General features: G+C 35.3%; 1 protein-coding gene across 1 annotated transcript in view; it reads left to right on the plus strand.

The window, feature by feature from the left end:
• Positions 1–25,268, plus strand: part of Dhc64C (dynein heavy chain, cytoplasmic) — a 1,087,706-nt gene that overhangs the window by 868,757 nt on the left and 193,681 nt on the right. Inside the window, exons 74-75 of the mRNA XM_090398628.1 lie at positions 5,568–5,702; positions 14,519–14,613. Of these exons, the coding sequence (XP_090254754.1) occupies positions 5,568–5,702; positions 14,519–14,613 (230 nt within the window). The remainder of the gene's footprint in view (positions 1–5,567; positions 5,703–14,518; positions 14,614–25,268) is intronic.

The raw sequence follows: 25,268 nt of genomic DNA on the forward strand, positions 1-25,268 counted from the left end.
TAAAATCCAGTGAAAATCCAGTCTTAAGGCATTTTAGCATTCATTTTGTTCATGAGGACAAAACTGGAGATGGTGGCAATCATATTCCTTTCCAACATGTCCAGCTTAATACTGCTTTGGAAACATTAGCATTTAGCATATCTATGGGATTTCTTATTAGAGTATCATCTATTTATTTACTATGAGGTTGTGAGTTAAATGAGATTAAACATGATAATCTTATATTGCAGCTTCCTCAGCCCATTCTTCTCAGAGGTCACTTTGATAGACACAACACTCTTTGGAGTAGTGCCAACAGAAAGAAACAAAACAACGATCTAGACAGAGCATGGGTTATATTTCATAGATACCTCATCAAATCTAATAGCCTTTAAACATACTCAAGCCAAGGTGCTTTACGTGAAATATCAGAGTTAAAATAATCTTGTGTCCAGTTTACATCATTGATTAATCACACAACCTGTCCAAAAAATTGAGATAAAGTCTGGAAAAATGAAAGGTAGAATGCACTGCTTGTCTACCTTGGAACATAATGGTTGTGTTGTTGCTGATCCCAAAGCTATTGCAGACACTTAGGGAGAAAAGTTTGCTATATTCTCAGCAATAGCTTTATATCCTCCTGAATTTTTAATATTGAAAGAGCAACAGGAAAGACAGTGGCTGAGCCATGTAATCAGCCTTTTGTTAAGGTTGAACTAAAAAGATCTCCTTTATTCTGTCATTCCAGTTCAGTAGATCCTGATGACATCTGTTATTAGATGTTAAAACATCTCCCATGGATCTCTTTCTCTTACTGTACAATAGAATATTTAAATAGGAAGAATTTCTGGATTCTTGGCATGAGTCAGTTGTCATTGCCATCCAAAAATCTGGAAAAGAACCAACACAACCAAACAATTACCGACCTGTGTGTGGAATTTTTTCTTGACTATTATGTATAAGACTATTGCACTTTTTTTATATAATGTTCGTCAAGTAGCTTTATTTTATCGTCCTACATGTTTCGCCAATTTTTTTCTATCAGCAACTTCAGGGAATACAAACTAGTAAGCTATATGAAGGTAACAGACTAGGTTATAACTGATGGTTCTAATTCATACAAAAAATTAGTATTGAAAGAGGCAATGCGCGTGTCTCGGGAACGTGATTTATTTGTTATGGCCCATGATGTAATTGTCATGAAAGTTCATTTCTTTGATGTTTAATGATCTGATTAAAGCTTTCCAAATTTCTGGTAAGGTTAGACCTTGATTCTTGTTTAGGTTTTCAGTTTTACAGGTGACTGTAGCTGCTTCCTTGAAGGCTCTTGAATGGTAGTTATCTTCTATATAGGGCATAAGGCTCTTATCTCACTCAATGTGATGGTTAGTAGAGGCAAAGTGGCAAGAAAGGCCTGAAATATCTTGTCTGTTGTTTCTGACATATCCTATGTGTTCTTTCTTTCTTGTTCCAAAAGCTTCTAGAGGTCTGACCTACATAACTAATACCACATGAGCAAGGTATATTATATACTCCAGAGTACTTGTAGAATGGATGGGGATCTTTCGGTAATCTTAAAAATTTCTGAATAGTGTTGATTGGCTTGAATGCTACTCTGATATTATGTGGTTTTAGAAGGTTAGCTAATTTTTTGGAAATGCTGCTGATAAATGGAATAGTAATAGTACTGATGTATTGGACGTCATCACGTTGTCTATGTGGTATATCAGTCAAGAGAATCTTGTTGTAGAGTCTTTTTGGATAACCATTTAAAGATAGTTCTCTGGATATTGTAGTTAATTTCATTTGTAGGTCATTCTAATTCTAGGAAATGCTAATTTTCTGAGCTATATGATGAGACGTGTTGAAATGGAAGTAACGTCCAGTATTTGTAGGTTTTCTATAAACAGGTTGATACTATTATTGGTTTGTTTCTTTATTAGGATGTCAAGGAATGGCAGTTTTCCATCTTTTTCAATTTCTAATGTGAATTTGATGGTATGGAAACTATTGATTTGTCTCATTATATAGCTCAGAAACTTAGCATTATCCATATGCTCAAGAAAAGAGCTATACAGATAAGAATGACCTTCAAATGGAATTAACTACAATATCCAAAGAACTATCTTTAAATGGTTATCCAAAAAGACTCTACAACAAGATTCTCTTGACTGATATACCACATAGACAACGTGATGACGTCCAATACATCAGTACTATTACTATTCCATTTGTCAGCAGCATTTCCAAAAAATTAGCTAACCTTCTAAAACCACATAATATCAGAGTAGCATTCAAGCCAATCAACACTATTCGGAAATTTTTAAGATCACCGAAAGATCCTCATCCATTCTACAAGTACTCTGGAGTATATAATATACCTTGCTCATGTGGTATTAGTTATGTAGGTCAGAAACAACAGACAAGACAAGACATTTCAGGCCTTTCTTGCCACTTTGCCTCTACTAACCATCACATTGAGTGGGATAAGAGCCTTATGCCCTATATAGAAGATAGCTACCATTCAAGAGCCTTCAAGGAAGCAGCTACAGTCGCCCGTAAAACTGAAAACCTAAACAAGAATCAAGGTCTAACCTTACCAGAAATTTGGAAAGCTTTAATCAGATCATTAAACATCAAAGAAATGAACTTTCATGACAATTACATCATGAGCCATAACGAATAAATCACGTTCCCGTGACACGCGCATTGCCTCTTTCAATACTAATTTTTTGTATGAATTAGAACCATCAGTTATAACCTAGTCTGTTACCTTCATATAGCTTACTAGTTCATATTTCCTGAAGATGCCGATAGAAAAAAATTGGCAAAACATGTAGGACGATAAAATAAAGCTACTTGATGAACATTATATAAAAAAAGTGTAATAGTCTTAATTATCGACCTATTGCTCTGATCAGCTATCTTTGTAAGACGGGAAAAAATGATAAATGCATGGCTTCTCTTGTACTTAGAAAACAGCAGACTTCTTTCTGACACACAATATGGGTTTTTGTAGACACTAATCAACATTGGACCATTTGATTCATTTAGAAACATATATAATAGGATGGACAAAGTTAAAAACTTTGGCCATCCAAGTCTGAGTTTAAAATACATGATCTTGGCCATATCATCAAGAAGAGGGTGTTCCTCAAGGCTCTGTCTTAAGTGTGTCACTCTTTAATGTCAAAGTTAATTTAATCACTGAACAACTTCTTCCTGCAGTAGGCAGTGCTCTTCACGAGTTCTTAGTAACAGGTTCAAGTTTTCAGCAGAAAAAACTGCCTGTGTACACTTTTGTATCCATCACAGATCCTTATTTAAGAATGAGACAAGTTATTATTCCAATAGCTTCAGAGGCCAAGTTCTTGGGACTCATCTTTGACAGAAAGCTAACATTTCTTTTTAATAATCTAGCCGAGAGCAATGTACATTCAGGCAGATGTTATCAGACTCAGACAAATTCCATGATACTTTTACGAGGGTGTGCTGAAAAATTGTGATAATCACTATGAAGGAATTGAGGTAGAATCATGTAGCTTACACTTTATTCTACATATTTCCCATAAAGTGTTATACACTTGTTACAATGCTGCTGCATCATTTGAGAAAATGGTGCAGCAGCAATCCTCTGAGAAAAAAAGTCTTTCCCTTGTTGCACAAACCAGTCCTCAGTTGCAGATATGATTTCATCATCTGTGGCAAATTTTGTTCCTTTTAAGTGTTTCTTCAAATTTGGGAATAGAGAATGGTCAGGTGGGGCTAATAGAGTGGGTGAGGCAGACATTGAAAGCCCAAGTTGTGTATTTTCTGTTTTGTTTCATGAGTAATGTGAGCAGGTGCATTGTCCTTCAAAAGCAGTACACTTCTGCTCAGTTTCCTGCAGCATTTTTCCTTCAATTCTTTCAGAGTTATTGAATAAACTACTGTTGTAATAGTTTCAACTTTTTTGAAGTACTTGGTAAAGACAATCGCAAGAACCTCCCCTGCTGACTTTTTGGTTTGGAACTGCTTTGGCCATGGTGAACCTTTGTATCTACACTCCATTCACTGTTGTTTTGTCTCAGGATCATAGTGATGAAGCCATGTTTCATCGACATTCATGACACTAGCCAAAAAAATTTGGACCTGATTTCTCAAAATAGCCTCAAAATCTCTTGATTTAACGGCACACTTTCTCTCTTTTTTGTCAGCATTCAAACATTTGGGGGACCCACTTTGCTGAACTTCTGCATGTCTAGATGTTGCTAGATAATGACCCCAACATGTTCCCTGGATATCCCCAGAGTCTTTTCAATGTTTTTGGCTGGTATTCATCTATCATCAAGGATGACAGTATGCACTGCATCGATGTAGTTTGGTGAATCTCAGTTGCAGACTCTTCTTGCAGTATGAAAAGCTTGATAATAGCATGCACTTCTGTCTTCGAACATAGAAGTGTGTTTAAAAGAAGAACATAGTTTAAAAGGGTTTTAAACTATGTTCCTTCTTGTGGTTATATCAGTTGCTTTATCATCATTTTTGTTGTAGGTGTTTATTAGAAATTTTCGGTGCCCCCTCCCCTCGGAACTTATTACAAAGCATTTGTTATTATAGGAGCATTTGATTATGAATTCTGTTTTTGTATAGATATTGCATTGTTTAATTTATGAATTTTTTGATATTTGCTTTTTCTACAGAACATATTATATACTAATTTATTTATTTCTGCTATTTATTATTACCTTGTATACTGCTGTAATTTTTTTTTGCCACTATATGACCTTTGCTTCCCTTACTCCAATAAACTATAAATGAATCAATTGATTTAGATCATTGTCAGTATGTATGGAGAAAAGTTAATGTTGAAGTGGGTGTGTGGTATTACCAGAAAGATAAAATTAGGTAAAATTAAATACTGGCATAGAGTACACTTTATTCTACATATTTCCCATGAAGTGTTATACACTTGTTATAATGCTGCTGCATCATTTGAGAAAATGGTGCAGCAGCAATCCTCTGAGAGAAAAGTCTTTCCCTTGTTATACAAACCAGCCCTCAGCTGCAGATATGACTTCATCATCTGTGGCAAATTTTGTTCCTTCCTTTTAAGTGTTTCTTCAAATTTGGGAATAGAGAATAGTCAGATGGGGCCAAGTCTGGCAAATAGAGTGGGTGAGGCAGACATTAAAAGTCCTGGAATTGTGAACATGAAGACACCCAGAAAATGTAGAAGAAAGTCTACATTCAGTTAGAAGAAATGTGTAAGCAATATTTAGAAGAGTTTAAGTAGCAAGATAATGCAAGACAGAACTGAATTGAGAGAATTCATAGTAGTGGTCCATATTGTAGGCAATAATACTCGAGATAAAAAGTGAATGGTGCAATGAACAAAATAATAGACTAAGGAAATTAATTATTTGCAGTTTATAATAATTAATGACAGTAAGTAATGATTAAATGCTTCTGAATTGAAATAGTTCTCATGTCAAAAAAAAAAAATGTAACAATTTTAAGAATTCATCATATGTCAGTTATTAATATTATTATTGAAGTCTATTGACTTATTTTTTTAATTAAAAATATCCTGTTTACCCTCCCATTAGGTTCATTTCCTTTATCAGTATGCACTTCAGTTTTTCCTGGATATGTATAATGATGTGTTGACAAGCAATCCACATTTAACTGGGGTTGTTGAATATAGTTCCCGGTTATCGATTATCACCTCAGACCTCTTTCAGGTATATTATTAATGTGCACTTCATTGTTATTGTGGCAGTTATTATTTATTGTAATTAATTTTTTAATTCTCGAATATATTGATTAAAGAAATCATGTACATTATGTCTAAAAGAAAGGAATCATGTACATCATATGTAGGCTTATTGGTAACATTAACAGCTGCTAAATTTGATCCATTTTATTCTCATGCAGAAACATACAACATTTGAATAAGTTTTCTAACCAAAAGTAAACAGAGGAGAGTGAACTCACTCTCCTCTGTTTACTTTTGGAAATACACCAGTGTCTATTTGTAAAGTTCTTTCACTTTGTCTCCTCTGCATATTTTCAGTGATGAATCAGTTTTTCTAATATACAAAGAAATATATAAAAAAAAGCCACCATCGAATTCCAAGATCTGTGCCCTCAGGGGTGTGCAGAATATTATAATAGTACTACATGAAAAAATTAGATCACTAACTTCCTATCATCCAAATTAATCTCTTTTCTGTCAAGACTCTGCTATCAGATCTTATATTTCTGTCTTTAAGGCACATCTTACTTTCATCAGTCTCCCTAGACCTCGGTCTTCCTCTGAGTCTTTCCTGCTATCCTGGCAAAAATACTTTGTTTTGCTAACCTTTCCTCTTTCTTTCTGTGTAAGTGACCATACCACCTGAGATTAGCTCTGCTAATACTTTCTGGAATACTTAAAACATCATGTTCTTTCCTAATATCCTCATTTTTAATATGATGATGGCATTGATGTCATCTGTTCACTTCCCTAATCATTCTCAGAATTCTCATATAAGTTAAATTGGTTTGAACACTGTCTTGTATATTGCTAGTTTAGTGCTTTGACTAATTTCTCTTATCCCATATAAATTTATTCAGTTGACTTCCTACCATACCAACGTTGCTAATTCTGTTGTATATTTCCATTTTTTAATTTGCCATTTTTACTAAAAATTGTGCCTAAATAGCTGAAATGTTTCACTTGTTCAATAGGTTCAGCTATTTAGGCATCATTTTTAATAAAAATGGCAAATTGAAAAATGGAAATGGTTTCAAATGGTGTCATTTTCTTTTTATTGCTGATTATCATACCAAATTTATTACAGCAATTATTAATTTAGTAAGGGAATCCTGAAGACTTGTACTGGATTGATTTAAGAGTATAACATATGCATAAAAACAGCTGTGATGTCAACTCAACTCTTTGTGTTATGTAGGTTTAATACCACTTCATAATGTGAACCAACAGATAAAGAATAACAGTGGAGATAATGTGCATCATTATCTCCATTGTCTCATACCTGAATTATCATCATCTTCCTGTACCTCCTGCAATTATGACTGCTGACTTACAACTCAAAAAAGAAAGCATGTTTAAAAAGATAAATAAAAAATATATAATATATATGTAAAAAGTATATTTTTAAGTGTGGGTGCTTGTGGAAATTGTGTATACACAATTTCCACAGCTAAGCCACCTGTAGAAAAACCATTCAAAAATTATATTGTAGTCATTAACTAGAGGTGTTTTCTGATTCTTTCTTCAACTAGATCCTGAGTTAATCAATTTCTCTGACATGGATGAGTATAGTTTTTTTCTCCCAGAACCTCCCTGCCGCCTCCCTTCATGTTGGATAGTATAATAAGAGACTCATGTACCCAAGAGGGTCTCTGGTAGTCTTGCATTACTTTGGCCCCTGCATTGGTCAAATAGGCCGGTCTGCCCAGAATGATTTGGCTAGTTCTTGCAAGCAAGGCCAGTGGTGTTGCAGTAAGTCTTTTACTCTTTGCTTCAGGAACAGAGCTCCAAGGCTTAGAGCAGTGCTGGTATAGTATCTGGGGTAACCCTGGTATTACGTTAGAGCTCATTTATTGCTTGTTTGATAGTGGACATCCATAGGATCTTGTGTGCCAAACTAGAAAAATCCATTGAGTATGAATCCTTTATTCTCAAATTTTTCAGGAACCCTCACGGGATTCCAACCATGTACAGATGCTATTGATGCATCATCTAATAACAGCAATAAGAAAAACAAGATGCTTGACAAGCATGTAATTTATGCCATTGTTTCTCATCATCCATGCAACACGTTAAAAGCATATGGAGAAAATGTAACCCTTCTTTATTCAGAAGGGATTAGAATGATTGGCAAGATCCTCCGAAACAGTCAAACTATATTCTGGCAATATTCTTCTTAAAACATGTCAGCAACACTCAGGAAAAACTACTGCAACATTGGTGTGTGTGTGTGTGTGTGTGTGAGAGAGAGAGAGGGGGGGGGGAGGGGGGGGTTACTAATTACTATAACGCTTCATAAAACACTCAGTTATCTTGGTGTATCAGAATGAGGATCTCCTGATACATAGAGGTTGTTGTCTGGTTCTAACCAGGAGCATTACCATTCCTTTTGATGATGCATCTGAACCTCCAAAGTGATCAGCATTAATTTTGGTAAATTATGGAGACTACAACCTGTTAAGAAAATTTACTTCAATTTCCCAACATTTTGACCTTCATTTTAAGGTCATCACCTGGAGTATGCAAGGTTACGTGCGCGCGCGCGTGCGTGCACTCCGTGCTGACCTGGTTGGCCAAGTGGTTAGCATATCTGCTCTCCAGCAAAAGGCTGTGGGTTCGAATCCCACTGCGGGCATGGATGTTTGTGATTGTCTGTGAAAATACCAGTGGTGGTTGGCGGAAGATGGCATTGCTGTAGATGATGATGGTAGTTGCAGTTCGTTGGTGGATTGAGTGGTGGAGACAAAGTTGTAGAGTAGGTGCCCTTCTTTGATGAGTCCTTTGTACTCCCTGGAGGTGTTAAGTAATAATAATACACACACACACATACAAAGACAAGCTATATTACATTTCAGACAGTATGCCAAAGTGAGAATGATTTGATCAATCGTTATTCTACTGGCCTGACCTAGTGAGAAAAAAAACACTACATCAAAGTTATATTCTATTTATGACATCATCAGAGAACAAATTCATCACAGAATGGGTGGCCTGTTCATTAATTTAACATAAATGTTTGTTATATTAGAGCTAAGATCCTAGATTGCTAGAGTCCTAATTATAATCAACTCTTAGACCAAAAGGTTATGTGGGTAGAATGTGTCATCCGTATTCTTGGGATTTTTAGATCGCCATTATTGTTGAGATTAGGATGGTTGATAAGATACATCCATAGCCCACTAAGATGCTTTAAATATCAGAAATATGGACATGCTCAAACTGCCTGTGATGGTTTTACCACCTGTGCCTGATGGAGTAATAAAGAGCATGATAATAAATTTTGCTTCTCAGAGGAATTGAAATGTATCACTGTGGTAGAGACCATCCAGCGTGCTTCTGTGCTTACCAAAGGATTGCCATCTTCTATAACAAGGATTAACCAAGAGCAAAGAAGTATGAGATAAAAGCTAAAAAATGAAGGTAGAGACACCTTCCATCAGCTATTTGTCCTTGAACATAATGAATGCACAGTTGCTGACATCAGCATGGGGAGCACAGGGAGATATTTGCTAGAATATCAGTAGTATCTTCTCTTCCCCTCTCCCCAAGTTTCTTGCCCAAAAACACAAAGCAGAAAAACAGCAAATTCTGTGTTCTTTGAACAGCACAGAAGAATACAACAGGCTATTCACTAAAAAAGAAACAAAAGCTGCTTTGCTTAAATATCACCCTGCTGCTGTATGGCCAGATAACATCCATTATGAGATAGTTAAACATCTGTTGCCATTGGGCATAGGGGTCAACTGCTGCACCTTATGAATAAAATCTTCTGTGAGGATGGTTTTCCAGCTATCTTGCAAAAGAATATTATTATGTATGTCCTGTTCTAAGCAGGGAAGGATTTAAAATCCTAAATAAACTTTCATTCAATTGCTCTGATCATTTTTCAATGCAAGATTCTAGAAAAAATGGTTAACTTGTCTCTTATGAATGGAAAGAAACAACCTTTTATTTTAGTACCCAATCTGACTTCCACAAACACCACTCAACAACTGATGTAGCTCAACTGGAAGCATCCATTATAGCTACTTCCTAGAATTCAGGTATTTAGTTTTGGTTTTCTTTCATATGGAGAAAACATAACACTGCTTAGACATTTGGAAAATTGAAAGACCTATACACAACCAGTATACCCAAGAGTCCCTCAAGATTCAGTTTTAAGTGTCACACTTTTTACAATCAAGATTAACTTGATAACTGAACAATTCCCAACCATGAGTAATGTCCTCTATGTGGTATGACTTTACCATCCACATAGAAGGTATTACCAAAGACAACTGCAGCAAGCCATTGAGCATCTTTCAAAATGGGTGCTTGCAAATGGCTTCAGATTTTTACAGCAAAAGAGAGTTTGTGTGCATTTTTGCTGCAGATATGGTCTTTATCCTGAGTTAGAACTCAGATTAGAACATTCACAGTTTTCCAAGTTCTTGTAGCTCATAATTGACAAGAAACTCAGCATCCTTCTTCACATTTCAAGATAAGTGCCATAAAGCAATGAATATCCTTTGCACCCCATCATCCACATCTTGGGGTGCTGACAGATGTTCTTTCCTTTGACTATATAGGCCACTGATTAGCTCAAGACTTGACTATGGGTTCCAAGTCTGTATTTCTGTGAGAGAGAGAGAGTAATCTGCAATGGTTAGATCCTATTCACCACTGAGTGATAAGAATAGCAACTAGAGCATTTTAAAACACCTCAATCCCTACTCTATGTGGAGGCGAATGAATCACCTTTGTCGCTTCGACTTCAACAGCTGTCTCTGTTGTATACTATGAAGATAGTGTATAACAGAGATAATAATCTGTGCCAGACCACTATTAATAATTGGTGGATTTTTATATAGAGGATATTCATAGATATTATCATATTATTAATCCTACCGTAGAGATGATCTCTGTTTCTAACAATTATTTTTTTTAATTTTCGAGTGTACCCCTATATATGCACAAGGGTTTACTCCAATTGGTGCAATGATCTTAACTCTTTCTTTCAGAATCCAAATAACCACTGACTCAAGACCAAAATACAAAATAAACACATTTAATATAACAAAAACAATATATATATATATATATATATATATATATATATATATATATATATATATTTCAAACAAATATTACATAACTAATTACAAATTAATTGGATCCAAGGCCTTTTAAAAACAAACTTACACTTAAGACTAGACTAAACACTTTGTTTGCACAATCACAAAATGTTCATAGCCAGTTTCTTTCTCTGTCAAGGCCCCCTTTTCCGAAGATATATGACTCTATTCTTCATTTTTACAGGATCCTTTCTCATCACTTATGTAGCACATATTAATTTGTCCGAACTTAATTCTGTCTCTTTTCTTCAGTAGAAAGAATAGTCAGATCCGGCATCCTTAATACAGATGAAACTTCCTAATCAGAGTTTTCTCGAACATTCCTTTAGAACGTAAATAGCAAATTCTTCTTTTATTCACTAAATGCTTATTGACAGTCTTAACTCTTCCATTACAGTTCTACGATTCCCTTTTTCAGAATCTCCTATAACTCTTCCGATTAGCGTTTCTTCCAATATTCCTTTTAAAACGCCTATAGCAATATTTCCCTTTTCAAATAGTTCCATGATTCCTTTTTCGGAATATACTATTAATTGTCCTCCAACTGTCACATAAAAAAAACTCAAGTTCCTCTGAATCTAAATATCTGTCGGCCTGTGTTCTTAATTCCTTCCGAACATCCTTGTTTACTCTCCCATTGCTTTGATACCGAACTTGTCAGCTGTCAATCACACATCAAACTTCTCGGCGAGCATGCGCACTCCATGAAACTGGTAAGCAAGAAGTTAGGTATAAATAATGGCTGACATGTTGTCTCCGTCAGCGACAAGAGAGAATGTCTTCATAATAAACACAAAACTTAATTTTAAATTACAATAAAATTCCTTTAAGTAATACAAATATCAAATCTGGTAAGTACATCAATTTTTTTAACTTCTTTATATATCATTTTTGACAAAACAATTTCAATAATGGGCACATCGCAAGTGCCGACAATGCATATTATGAAACTAAAACTAATAAACATTTTAACATAAACAATTCATAAAAATATTCAGAATTTTAATTATGATTATTTTTACACCATCTCACATGGCCAACTGATTTCTGACCACAGTGGGAGAATCTCTACAAAACTCATCAGACTGTCTTACAGCTCTTTTGGTTTGAGAATGAAAGCTCTTACCCACTCTAGATATTGCAGTAGACAACTTATTACAAATGCCATTAAATGCATTACCACCATATCATTCATATATTCCACCATGCAGTTTTGTTTTATTTTTCTTTGCAAACTATCTAAACATTCTATCTACCAGCAGCTCTTAAGCTCATAGGAACAATTTTGATTTTGTGGCTGTTTACACTTTAAAATCAGAGATCCTAGTGGAATGTTCTGCAACATGACAGTGCACTGGCTGTTTCATGGGGAAAAAATATGTCATCAGGTGATAAACACACAAAACTAACAATGAGTTTGCCATGTGGTTTAAATTAATCTGAAGCATGAGCAAACTCAGTCAGTTTTGCACTGTTCATCTTCTAACAACTTTTTTTCTTTTTTTTTTTTTTTTTTGCCATGAAACAGCTAGTGCACCGTCATGTTCCTGGTCCTGTATATACTTTGCCAGTTTTTGTTTCTTCTAACTTTTTACATTTCAGAACTTTTGATTCTATAATTCATTCCATTCATCATCTTCCTTGTTTACTGTTTATATCCATATTTTGTTTTTTGGCCCTTCAATGCATGTATTTAAATTTAACATAACTGATCTTTTCTCATGGTGTACATTTTGACTCATCAAGTTCAGCTTAAAATATCTTGCCATCCCTGCTTTCTGAAATTGCACTACCAAGTATATTCTTTTAGTTATCTTTAATATAATCTAATTTTATGATATATTCTCAATTTGTTACATGGAAATTTGCCATTGGTTGGTAATGGGATTGCTCCATCACAACATAAGCTTAGCTATTTTCAGTACATATTACTATAAAATACTTTGGTTTTTTTTTTTCTGTATTTTACATGCTTTTTTGCACTTGTTTTTTATACAACTTTTTACACTTGTTTTTGTTCACGATTTTAACACTCACCTTTTTTATTCATTACCGTGTATATTTGTTTATGCTTTTATTTATTAACTTATTTTTACATAGTATACTGCTTTGTTTTTGACTGGTCCAGTATGACCATAGCCGTCCTTGCATAAACAAAGATGACAAATACAAATAAAAAGAGAACAGAATATATCAGGATGTGAAAAGGAAGGAAGCTAGCCACCACAGCAACTGTCCTGATATTCTCTTATTCAGAGAAGGTGACAATTAAGAAAATATCAGAAGCAGCGCAGACATACATTTGTTCCACCATCCAATTTCTCATATTTCAGCATATCTGAACTTTCTTTATGATCCTCATTGCTCCTCTGTGTGATTACATTAGTTGCCCAACTTATTTAGGACCTCACTCTTGAAACTACTCTTAAGATAATTGCACTCAGTGAGAGTCAACTTCTCGTTTATTTATTCAGCGTATGGCTCACACATGAAAAGTGATCCACAGTCGCACTTGGATGAGGCAATCATGCCCCATTTGTAGAGGTGGTCTTCACATCTGCCATGATTTGTGTGGATTCTGTTAAAGATTGACCAAGTTTTCCGAGGTCTATATTGGGTCCACTAATTCACAGAAGTCTCCTGTTGAAGTGTTACGCCAGGACTCTTTCCACTTCTCCTTCATGTTAAAACTTGTCTCTGCAAGATTTTTCGCTGTTAAGATTGGAGGGTCCACTTCTCAAAAAAAATCATGACAAGAAACTGAAAGAAAATCAGTCAATTAGAGACCACCACAGAAAAATAGTACTTCCATATTCTTTGAAAGTAAACAAATCTCAACTACTGATCCTGATACATCAGATGATGTATTGACATGTTCATGTCAAGCTGTGTTAGTGTATATCGTGCACCTGGAGCTTGCTTACCTTGTTTCTACCACACCAGATGGCATATTTTTATGCAAATTTTATGGCACACAATTTTCAAGTTTTTTCAGTAGAATTTTCATTTAAAACTAATATTTATGAACTGTCTTCATGGCATAGAAAATATCTCACAAGAAAAGTATTCTTATTTTGAATTTATGTACAATGCATATATAACATTTTCTTTTAAGATATTATGCTTTAATTTTTTTTAACAATTGAAAAATATTTGAATCTTTAATGATGTTACAATTTTGTGATTATAGCATTTTCTACAGCTACTTTTTTTTTTTTTTAATTTAATGAAGCATTGTTTGAGTGAGATAGGAATGTGTACCCATTGGAAAAAAAAGAATTGCATCTAATACAATTAGATGCAATTAATGAGGAAAAGGGGTGCTTAAGGGAAGCTATATAACTGAGAGGAGACCTCTCAGTTATATAGCTTCCAATCCTCACCTTCTCATGGTGCACCCTGTTCCCTTATATTGTTTAGATTGCAGAAGCCAGAGTTATAATGAAGTGATGTAATATAAACATGAACACGTACGATCGTACGTGACATCCGATGGGCAGGTGTTACGATACTAATATAAATTCCCTTTTTTATTGATAAAAGTCAACCATCCTCATGGATAATGAAGCTAAAGGTTCAAATTTAACTACAGTACAGTCTGACAATGAATTTCAAGCATGTATTATTATTATATATATATTATTATTATTAATGTTCTAAGGTTAGCACTTTTTTTTTACATATACAGACAGTCTATAACCGAGTTACGCGTGGTGTGCTTCATGAAGATAGGCTTATATTTGTGTTGCTGCTATGTAAAATATATCTTCGAGGACTTTCCAGGTGAATATGAAACTAGTTGTTAGAATGATTCATGTTATATTAATCAAATCAAAAGCATTTTTTTTGTAGTGCATTGTTTTATGAATAATTTCCAGAATTCATCTTAAACTGGTAGTTGTCATATCATTACCTCAAGCATTATCTTTTCCCATTGATCACAAAACAGTGTATAGTTCTTTAAGTATATGTCACAAACTTAGTACTGAACATTGCTTTTAATAATATATGATTCTGTGAATTGTAAAATTGTGAAAGGTCATTTGGTTCGTGAGTATTTTAGTATTTAATGGGATCCTTTAAAAAGCTAGAAATTTATATTTTTAATATCAAATCTCACAAAAGAAAGTTTGCAAAATCTGTCACATCATCATTGTATGTGGGTAAGAGATTAATGGGAAAAGTATGGCTGATGTGTTTCGTGTATAATCAGAGAGGTCATCTTTGGAGAAGAGCATAAATGAGACTTTTTCAAAGAACAAAGGTAGATGAAATGGGAAGTAGAAACAGAAGTTGATTCATTAGGTATGAAGCTGAGTAATAAATGGATGTTAATGAGCAGTTCTATTCTTAGTCTTGGAAGAAAGTGGAGAAATAATGGTAGCCAGTTCATAACAAATTCCTGACGTGTACCAGTAAGTATGACAGTAGATGCAAGGTTGGTAGAGGACAGAATCCAGTGGAGGAAAAGAACTCCTAGAACACTCAATCCATTCTGAATGGATGAGAATGAAGTTGTATCCATAAGGAGTGTATATGATACTATGATAGTATTACATGAAAAGCTACAAAATTAATAACCACCTGTTGACAATTTTCCTCTGAATTAGTCTGGTATCTTTCAGGACTTCAGTTTTGTCATCTTATGTTTTGGTCTACTAAGTCATTTCAAAGGTGGTCATCAGTCTTTGATCAACTGTTTCACTTCTGACCCAGCTCTCATATTCATGTTAAAACTGGCTTGAACACTATTTTGTATACTGCTAGTTTGCTGTTCTGACAAATCCATATAAAATTTATTCACTCGACTCCCCACTATACCAGCTTTTCTAATTCTGTTGTCTGTTTCCATATTCACTTTGCCATCTTCATTAAAAATTGTGCCTTTTAAATAGCTGAAGTGTTTTTTACTTGTTCTGTATGTTCTTCATTCAAAATGCAGTTGAAGTTTTCTGTGTTCCCACCCCTATTTTTCATAGCTTGATTTTTTTTATTGCTAATATATATTACTGTGGCAGAATTAGCTGTGTTCTCCTACCAGGATCTTGGCTGACTAGCCATCAGTCATGCTTGTAGCATGTTGAGCACAGTTAAGCCTGGGATGGATTTCTGTGGTGGGCTGGCAACCTACAACACGGTCAAAAATCCTGATGGAACTGATATAGATGGCAGCGCCAATATTTTGGTGAAGTCCAGAGGGCCATGCCCAGGAAGTCTTAGTATCATGCCTCCACATGGGCCCAACCCGGGAAACATGGTTTCGTAATGAGCCATGACAAAGTTGATACTAGGCAAAGAGCTGGCAGAAAGCTATAAAGTGCATCTCCCAAGACGTTATGTGGCCAGCGTGGGAGATGTTAGGACTGCAATGACATCTGCTATTTCATCATTAGTGGAAGAATTCATATATCAATGGCAATGTGAAACAACTGGCAGGTGAAAGATTCTGAATACAGATCAATGGCTGACAGAGTGAGTCAAGTTAGCTGGCTATTGCAGACGTGGAAGAGATCAGGACCTCACCACATTACTATCCTCTATCCTATAGTCGACCATGGAGAAACAGAAATATTTTACAAGCTATGCTTTGGAAGTTGGAACCTCTGCAACATCCCAAGCTGTAAATAGGGAAGGAGACACTGAAACTGTGATTAAAACGAGCGCTGCAAGTGCATTCCATGATGATGTCAACTTAAATTCGAAAGGAAGGTTGGCATCTGATATTCCTCATTTGAAAACAAGAAACAGAGTCTTGAAAATTGGAACTTGGAACGTGAGAACATTATATAAACTAGGGGATTTTGACAACCTTATACAGGAAATAAAAAGACTTAAAGTTGATGTGATGGGAATTAGTGAAACAAGATGGCCTAACATGGGAAAACTAGAGAAAGATGGATTTACATTTGTATATTCTGGTGGAGAGAAGCATGAATATGGAGTGGGTTTCATGATTAAGAAAGACATCTATCTAACAGATAAGCTTAGGCATTGATGGTTATTCGTGACTTATTTTTCACGGTATTAACAACACCACAAACACTTTTAACAACAAAGATGTTTTATTAATGCTAATATTTCGCTGATTTTCAAATCAGCATCATCAGAGCACAACACACATGTAAACGTGAGTGAGTGAAACAATATAATTGCAAAAGACAAAAGATCTAAAGTCCTATTTTTGGCGCCCTCTAACGGGAAAAAAAAAAAAAAAAAGCAGTTATCCAGGAGTTTTTCTTAGGATAACCGTCTCCCAAACTTTTGGCAAATTAATGCAACCATATTTGTTAAGGTTGGGAGAATTCTTCAAAGCCATTGCTGACTCAAAAAATAATCTTTCAGATCTATAACGACTCCTAAATAGCACATTTGTTTTCTTCCATCTAATCCTGTGTGAAGGAGTGTCCAAAGCGTGGTCTGCCAGTCCCGACTTGCCATAGTAATAGTAGCAAATGTATCTTTCATGTTCTTCCAGGCGGATGTTCACTGATCTTCCTGTTTGCCCATAATAGGCCAAGTCACAGTCACATGGAACTTCATACACTCCTGAGTGTGCTAAAGGGTGAAGTTTATCCTTTGGCGAGCGGATCAGAGTTGCCAGCTTGACATGAGGTTTGAAGGTGGTGCGAAGGCCATGTTTCAACAATACTTTGGCTATCTTTTCCGATGTACCTCTGATATAGGGAATAGAAATGGTCATGTTGTATTCTTGTGTATTAGGGGGAGGGCAGAGTAATGGGCCTATGTAGTGTTTTATCTATTTTGTAGGGATTGTAGCCGTTGGCTAAGAACGTATGGCGCAGGTACTGGAGTTGAGTGGTCAGAGCTGTATCGTTAGAACAAATGGCTCTGTGTGTAAGTGTTTTTAAAATGCCGTACTGTTGGACTGGATGATGATGTGATTGTTTATGTAGGTATCTTCCTGTGTGTGTAGGCTTTCTGTAAATAGAAAAAGATAGTGATCCAGCTGAAAGGCGGGTGACTAATGTGTCAAGAAATGGCAAACAGTTATTTGATTCTTTTTCTACTGTGAAGTGAATTTTGGGGTGTTGGCTGTTTAGGTAGATGACAAAAGCATCCAAAGTGTCTTGTCCATGGGGCCAGATGGCAAATACATCATCTACATAGCGCAACCATACTTGTGGCTTGTATGTAGCTGTGGTAAGTTCCTTGTTTTCAAAGTGTTCCATGTAAAAATTTGCTAACGGGGGGGAGAGGGGGGAACCCATAGCAGTACCATTAATCTGTTTGTAGAATTTCCCCCTCCCATGTAAAGTAACCTACATTCATGGTAAATTGAAATAATTCAAAAATATCTGGGGGAAATTTAGACTTGATTAAATCAAGAGTGTTTATAAGTGGTACATTGGTAAATAGGGAGGTGACATCGAAACTAACCATTATATCTGAATTTTTTAGGATTAGATTTTTAACCAATGTTTTGAAATGGATTGAATTTTTTACAAAAGTAGAGGAGTTGCCAGTAAGAGGGGCAAGTGACTTAGCTAAATGCCGGGCCAGTTTATATGTGGGACTATCTAGGCTATCCACTATGGGGCGTAGGGGAATATTAGTTTTGTGGATTTTGGGTAATCCATAAATACGGGGTGTTTTAACATGAATTGGTTTTATTTTCCTGATGATTTCTTTGGGCCATGATGTCACTTTTTTCTTTTGTGACATCATAGGGTCTCTATGTATAATTTGATATGTGGAACTGTCACATACGAGATCTTGCATTTTTCTGTTATACTCTTCTTTATTCATGATAACTGTTGCATTTCCTTTATCGGCTTTTGTAATAATAATATTTTTATTATTATATAACTTTTTTTAGGGCAGTTATTTGCTTTCGTGGCATATGCTTTTTGGAGGCAGCCTTGTTTATAATACTTGCTATGTCTAGTCGCACATTATTGGCCATTGCTGGCGGAAGATCGTGGATACCCCGTTCTACTTTCATCATAATTTCGAGTTTAGGAATTTGTTTGGCCGCGACGGCAAAGTTATGTCCTAAACTGAGAGCATTCTTGGCTTCTTCGGTGAGTATTTCCGACGATAGGTTTACGACCACGTGGTCTTGTCGAAGTTGCGGTCGGGGCTTCGTATGTTGGCGCTGTTGTAGTAGTTCAAATTTCTTTAGGTGTTTGCTTTTTACTTTTGTGAATTCTTTTTTTGCTGCAACTTCGGAGATCTGCTGTAGGACAGTCCATATTTCAGGATTTAACAAGTTTATTAGTTCTTGTCATAGAGCTGTGATAGAGCTGTTTAGCTTACTAAGCTCTATGCGAGTAGCGGCGATTTGTTCTCGAAGAAGCGCTAAACTCGCCCGTCGATAAATACGATGTGCCTTTGCCGATTGCAACTTTTCCTTGAATTTTAGAAAGGATGGAATAATATCGTAGTCGCGGCATCGTTTAAGGAAGGCTAACTGGTTCAATTTTCTGGACAATTTCAGTTTCAACTTACCGAACCGTCGCGCTTTGTAAACAATATCTTCTCCGTGCAGAATCATCAATCTAACAGATAAGGGCGTTGATGGTTATTCGTGACTTATTTTTCACGGTATTAACAACACCACAAACACTTTTAACAACAAAGATGTTTTATTAACGCTAATATTTCGCTGATTTTCAAATCAGCATCATCAGAGCACAACACACATGTAAACGCGACAGTGAGTGAGTGAAACAATATAATTGCAAAAGACAAAAGATCTAAAGTTCTATTTTTGGCGCCCTCTAACGGGAAAAAAAAAAAAAGCAGTTATCCAGGAGTTTTTCTTAGGATAACCATCTCCCAAATTTTTGGCAAATTAATGCAACCATATTTGTTAAGGTTGGGAGAATTCTTCAAAGCCATTGCTGACCATTGCTATATCAGAGGTACATCGGAAAAGATAGCCAAAGTATTGTTGAAACATGGCCTTCGCACCACCTTCAAACCTCATGTCAAGCTGGCAACTCTGATCCGCTCACCAAAGGATAAACTTCACCCTTTAGCACACCCAGGAGTGTATGAAGTTCCATGTGACTGTGACTTGGCCTATTATGGGCAAACAGGAAGATCAGTGAACATCCGCCTGGATGAACATGAAAGATACATTCGTTACTATTACTATGGCAAGTCGGGACTGGCAGACCACGCTTTGGACACTCCTTCACACAGGATTAGATGGTGGAAAACAAATGTGCTATTTAGGAGTCGTTATAGATCTGAAAGATTATTTTTTGAGTCAGCAATGGCTTTGAAGAATTCTCCCAACCTTAACAAATATGGTTGCATTAATTTGCCAAAAATTTGGGTTATCCTAAGAAAAACTCCTGGATAACTGCTTTTTTTTTTTTTTTTTTTTTTTTTTTTCCCGTTAGAGGGCGCCAAAAATAGGACTTTAGATCTTTTGTCTTTTGCAATTATATTGTTTCACTCACTCACTGTCTCGTTTACATGTGTGTTGTGCTCTGATGATGCTGATTTGAAAATCAGCGAAATATTAGCGTTAATAAAACATCTTTGTTGTTAAAAGTGTTTGTGGTGTTGTTAATACCGTGAAAAATAAGTCATGAAGAAAGACATCTTTAAATGTGAAATGGGGCTGTGGCCCATAAACGAAAGAATAATACTTATTAAATTAGCTGCAAAGCCTTTTAACATCATAATTATCCAGGTTTATGCCCCTACGATGGCTCACAATGATGAAGAAATAGAAGATTTTTATAATAACTTACAAAAATCTATAGAATATGTAAAATCAAATGAGATACTCATAGTGATGGGTGACTTGAATGCGAAGTTTGGAGAAGGGGAAGAAAATCCAGTTACTGGAAAATTTGGACTAGGCGACAGAAATGAAAGAGATGAGAGATTGATACAATTCTGCATTCAAAACAACTTGCGCGTAATGAATACTTTCTTTGAACATCCAAAGCACAGACTGTATACTTGGACAAACTCAGATAACTCTATAAGAAACCAAATAGATTTCATAATGATAAATAATAGATACAAAAATAATATACTTAAATATAAAGAGCTAATAAGCTCTTTATAAGCGCGTAATGAATACTTTCTTTGAACATCCAAAGCACAGACTGTATACTTGGACAAACTCAGATAACTCTATAAGAAACCAAATAGATTTCATAATGATAAATAATAGATACAAAAATAATATTCTTAAATATAAAGAGCTAATAAGCTTCATTTCGGCAATGTAAACATTATTTAAATTAAGGGGATATTAAATCCCACATTGTTTTAAAACCGAATAAGAAACTCAAAGATTGGAATCAGAGAGTTTCATGCTGACTATAGTAAACTATAAAGTATCGGTGATCACTAGCGTGAGCTAATGCAAGTGACCCTAGTACGTAGTACAATCTTGGGCAACTCGCAGCAAAGGTGGTAAAGTTCTGATCGCTATTCTTGGTATTTTCCATAATGTAAAAACACATTTCCTATATAATTTATTATATTATTATACCAAGAATAGCGATCAGAACTTTACCACCTTTGCTGCGAGTTGCCTGAGATTGTACTACGTACTAGGATTACTTGCATTAGCTCACGTTAGTAATCGCCGATACTTTTATAGTTTACTATATTCAGCATGCATGAAACTCTCTGATTCCAATCTTTGAGTTTCTTATTCGGTTTTAAAACAATTAAAACCGAATAAGAATTTTAATTGTCATAAACACTTATCTTCTCTGCATATCACTCCACAGAACTCTGAATATTCAATGGGAGTAATTTCTAAATGGAACCTTTTCTGAAACATACATCCCTAATAGGGATGTATGTTTCAAGCTACTGCTATAAGGAGAAATAGCTGTGAACTGTATCTTCACATTACTTTGAACTTACATGTTGCCATAAAGTTATTCTAAATAATTAAATAGATTAAAAGAAAATATGCTTAAAATTTAAATTTCTTAAAAATTTCTTCATTATTAACAGGTTATATTTCTCTGCTGCAATACTGATTGTCCAAGTGAACACTAAGCAAACTTTTGACAAATATTAAAATCAAATCATTTGACATTGACATTGGAATGAAAGTTGATGTCTAGTCAAAAAGTAAAAAAATAAATACATGTGTAAAATAGTTTGCACATTGCACACACAAAAAATTAAAATAAATTCATGTATTAATAATTTAATCTGAAAAGTTTTTAAAAAGATCACTTTTTTTTTTTTTTTTTTTTTTTCCTCTCACCATAATAGTATCCTCATGTAAAGGAATGGAAGCCTGATTCTGATCAGGAATATCATACTAGTCAACTAGTCAATACATCTGTTAAAGCAAGGTATTTTTACTCTCCACAGAAACATGATTGTTCTCAAATTGGCTGCATCGATTCTTTTGTCCCTAATGCAACAGTAAGGAGTACAAATTGAAAACTGCTCTTGTATAAAGCGTAGATACATATAAATGAATAAATTGAGAGGAAAAACATCTGAGCATGCCAAATGTGGACAAATGAACACAAGATTTAAAAGATCAAAAGAAAGCAGAACATCTCATATTAAATAAGTTAATAAAAACATTTTAAAAAAATCAATATTTAAGGGAAAGCCTTCCTATGTAGACGTGATGATTATAAAGGGAAAATGTCACATTTATAATTCCAGTGATTTCACTGGAGACTCTTTATATTTATAGCTTATTACTACTGTCATCTGCTATTATTATTTGTAATGAATCCTGTTCATAAAACATTGAATGTATTACATGTTCAGTACTATAGTTGTGCTAACAGTTAGGTAATCTAGTTCCCATTTCCTAGAGACATGAGTTTAAAAAAAAAACCATAAGCCTCCATTAAGCATGTTGTGGGTAGTCTCATTCTAGGCATTAATAATTAATAACACAGAAAAATATCCTTTAATTCAGAGAATCCTGGAAATAATTCCTCATAAGTCTCCAGATACCTCTGAAGGGGAAAAAAAAAAAGTGAATAAATAAATAAATTGAATTTAATTTTTCTGGAGCAGAATCAAAGATAACACAGTTCATGCATCTTGAACAGAGTGGAATCTGATGTCTGTTTTTTTCTTGAGGAGGAAGAGATTAACACTGTCTATTCAGACTTTCCTAATAAAAGGAAAAATATGACTGACGAAAGTGAGCCCTAATATCAGAAGCCAAATAGCTCTACCAAAGTAAAATAATGCAGTCCTGCAATGAAATTGTCATAGATTCTGACATCACAATCCACTGGCAGACTTCAATGCCCACCAAGACTTTCTGCAAAAAACACAATAGATTATGATTCTTCATGGAGTATTCAGAAACCAGATGACTTCATCTTACAGCATTTCACCATCATCCACAAAGATAGACCCATTCGTGAAATAGTTACCCTCTCCCTGAACAACTATACCCAATTTCTGCATACCCTTATTCCTGTTTTAGAGCAGTTGCTATAGCAAACTGTGTTTGGTTATCATTTCTCAGAATGATTGTCTTGAATCTGTCTTGCAGTTTCTACTCTCCTGAACTTAGGGGAAATTTTATTGGATATCATACTCTGTGGAGTAAAACATTACTACCAGGGATGGGTTAAATTCTTGTTTGACTACAGTGCCTTCCTTTAAAACACTGAAAACACTACCTTCTTATGTGCTTATCCATGCATGTTTACAAACATTTCAGCAGTCTCTCTCTCTCTCTCTGTTTTTTTTTTTTTTTTAAGTGGAAAGTAGAAACCAATCTATAGAAGCAGTCTTTTCCTGAGAAGTGGTTACCATATACTCTATCACGTATAATCATGATGGACTATGTATTCCACATATACCATGCTGAACAATTGAGAATGCCAATTAAGATACCTTCTCCCACCTAGCAGAATTTGATTCTGCAATAGTTGACTTGTCTCTCACTGAAGAAGTGAATATTATTTTACTATGCTGCATACAATGCATAATTCCCTGATATATGCTCTCAAGAGATGGGGAAGACACTATAATATCACTAGATTTTTGATCTTTCTCCACAAAAGGTTGTAAACATATATATATATACAGGGTGTTTGGGATAAATTTGACAGTTTCGTAAGGAAAAAGAAAATCTTCTTTGTATCTATTAAATTTAATGAATTGACAAAAAAACATTACAGGCAGAGTTAATTACAATACTATCAACAAGATTTACTCAAAATAACCACCATTAGCATCGATCACAGCTTCAATTCTGCTTCGGAACCTCGAACAAGCTGATGCTACAGTCTCCCTGGGAAGGGCCGCAAAAACTGTTTTAATTTTATCCATTAACTGGGCTTTTGTATTACTGGAAGTGCGATTGGTGTCTTTTTCAACTGCGCCCCATACAAAATAATCCATGGGGTTAAGGTCTGGGGAGTTTGGAGGCCAAACATTTGGACTGGTGAAGTCGTAGAAATTTTCAGACAACCATTTTTGACTTTTCCCAGAGGTGTGGCAAGGGGCCGAATCCTGCTGCCATACATACGGCCTACCATTGGCTACCCTTGTTATCCAGGGCTTGACTACAGTTAGCAACTCCACGAACAAAGCCCGAATTCCAATGCCAGGGTTCTTCAACACCTGTTCCTTCAGATTTGCGAGGAATTCTGCTGTACGAACGCAATCAGATCGTCTGCTAGGGATCTTTCTTCTTGCTACATCCTCGTAGTCACCATTGCAAGTCTCTAGTTCATGCCTGATTGTTTTTACTGTATTCAGGGAGCAATGGGCAGCAGTCGTAATATCCTTATTTTGATGGCGGGCACGAATCATCATGATACAAGTTATTCTCTTCCATGATTCAGGTGGGTTCCAGCTATCCATCCTTTCTGACATCTTGTATATGAATGAAGAAGGGTCCAAACTTTTAAATGAAGAGAAGTGTGTGTTAATACATGTAACTTACGGAAAAATATAATTAATTATAAATATGTCAAATTTATCCCGAACACCCTGTATTATTATATTACATCAATACTCTGAGCAGGCTAAGGAAGAATTGATTTTTTTATTTTTACATAGTCCAGAAACTCTACTCTAGTTCCTATCAAGTCACTTTAGGCTGCTAGTAAGCAGGAGGTTGGTCTCATACCATGCAAAGAAATTCAACTTCTACCTGAAGACGGTCACAGACATCCATGCCCATGGTGGAATTTTAACATCAGCCAACTAGGCTGGTGTAATTAAGTGTTATGCAAGTAATACTCGTAGACAAGCATTTACGTTGGTTATGCATTACTAAATAACTTAAGGAATTGACAATGTACATAAGAATATAAATTAAATTAAACTTTAATAAATATTTCTGATATTTTGGCAACGTTGCGTTGCCATCTTCAAAAGGAACTTGCAAAAAAAGGCACGTGCGCGTAGGCACTACAACACAGTAACTGAGAATGAAGTGAGAAAGCTATTGTTCTCTTAAAAGTCCTGATGGTGCCCCCTAACGGGCT

The sequence above is a fragment of the Typopeltis vanoorti genome, chromosome 10, assembly GCF_054136105.1.
Source record: "Typopeltis vanoorti isolate ZY-2024b chromosome 10, IOZ_Tvanoo_1.0, whole genome shotgun sequence".
NCBI lineage: Eukaryota > Metazoa > Arthropoda > Arachnida > Uropygi > Thelyphonidae > Typopeltis > Typopeltis vanoorti.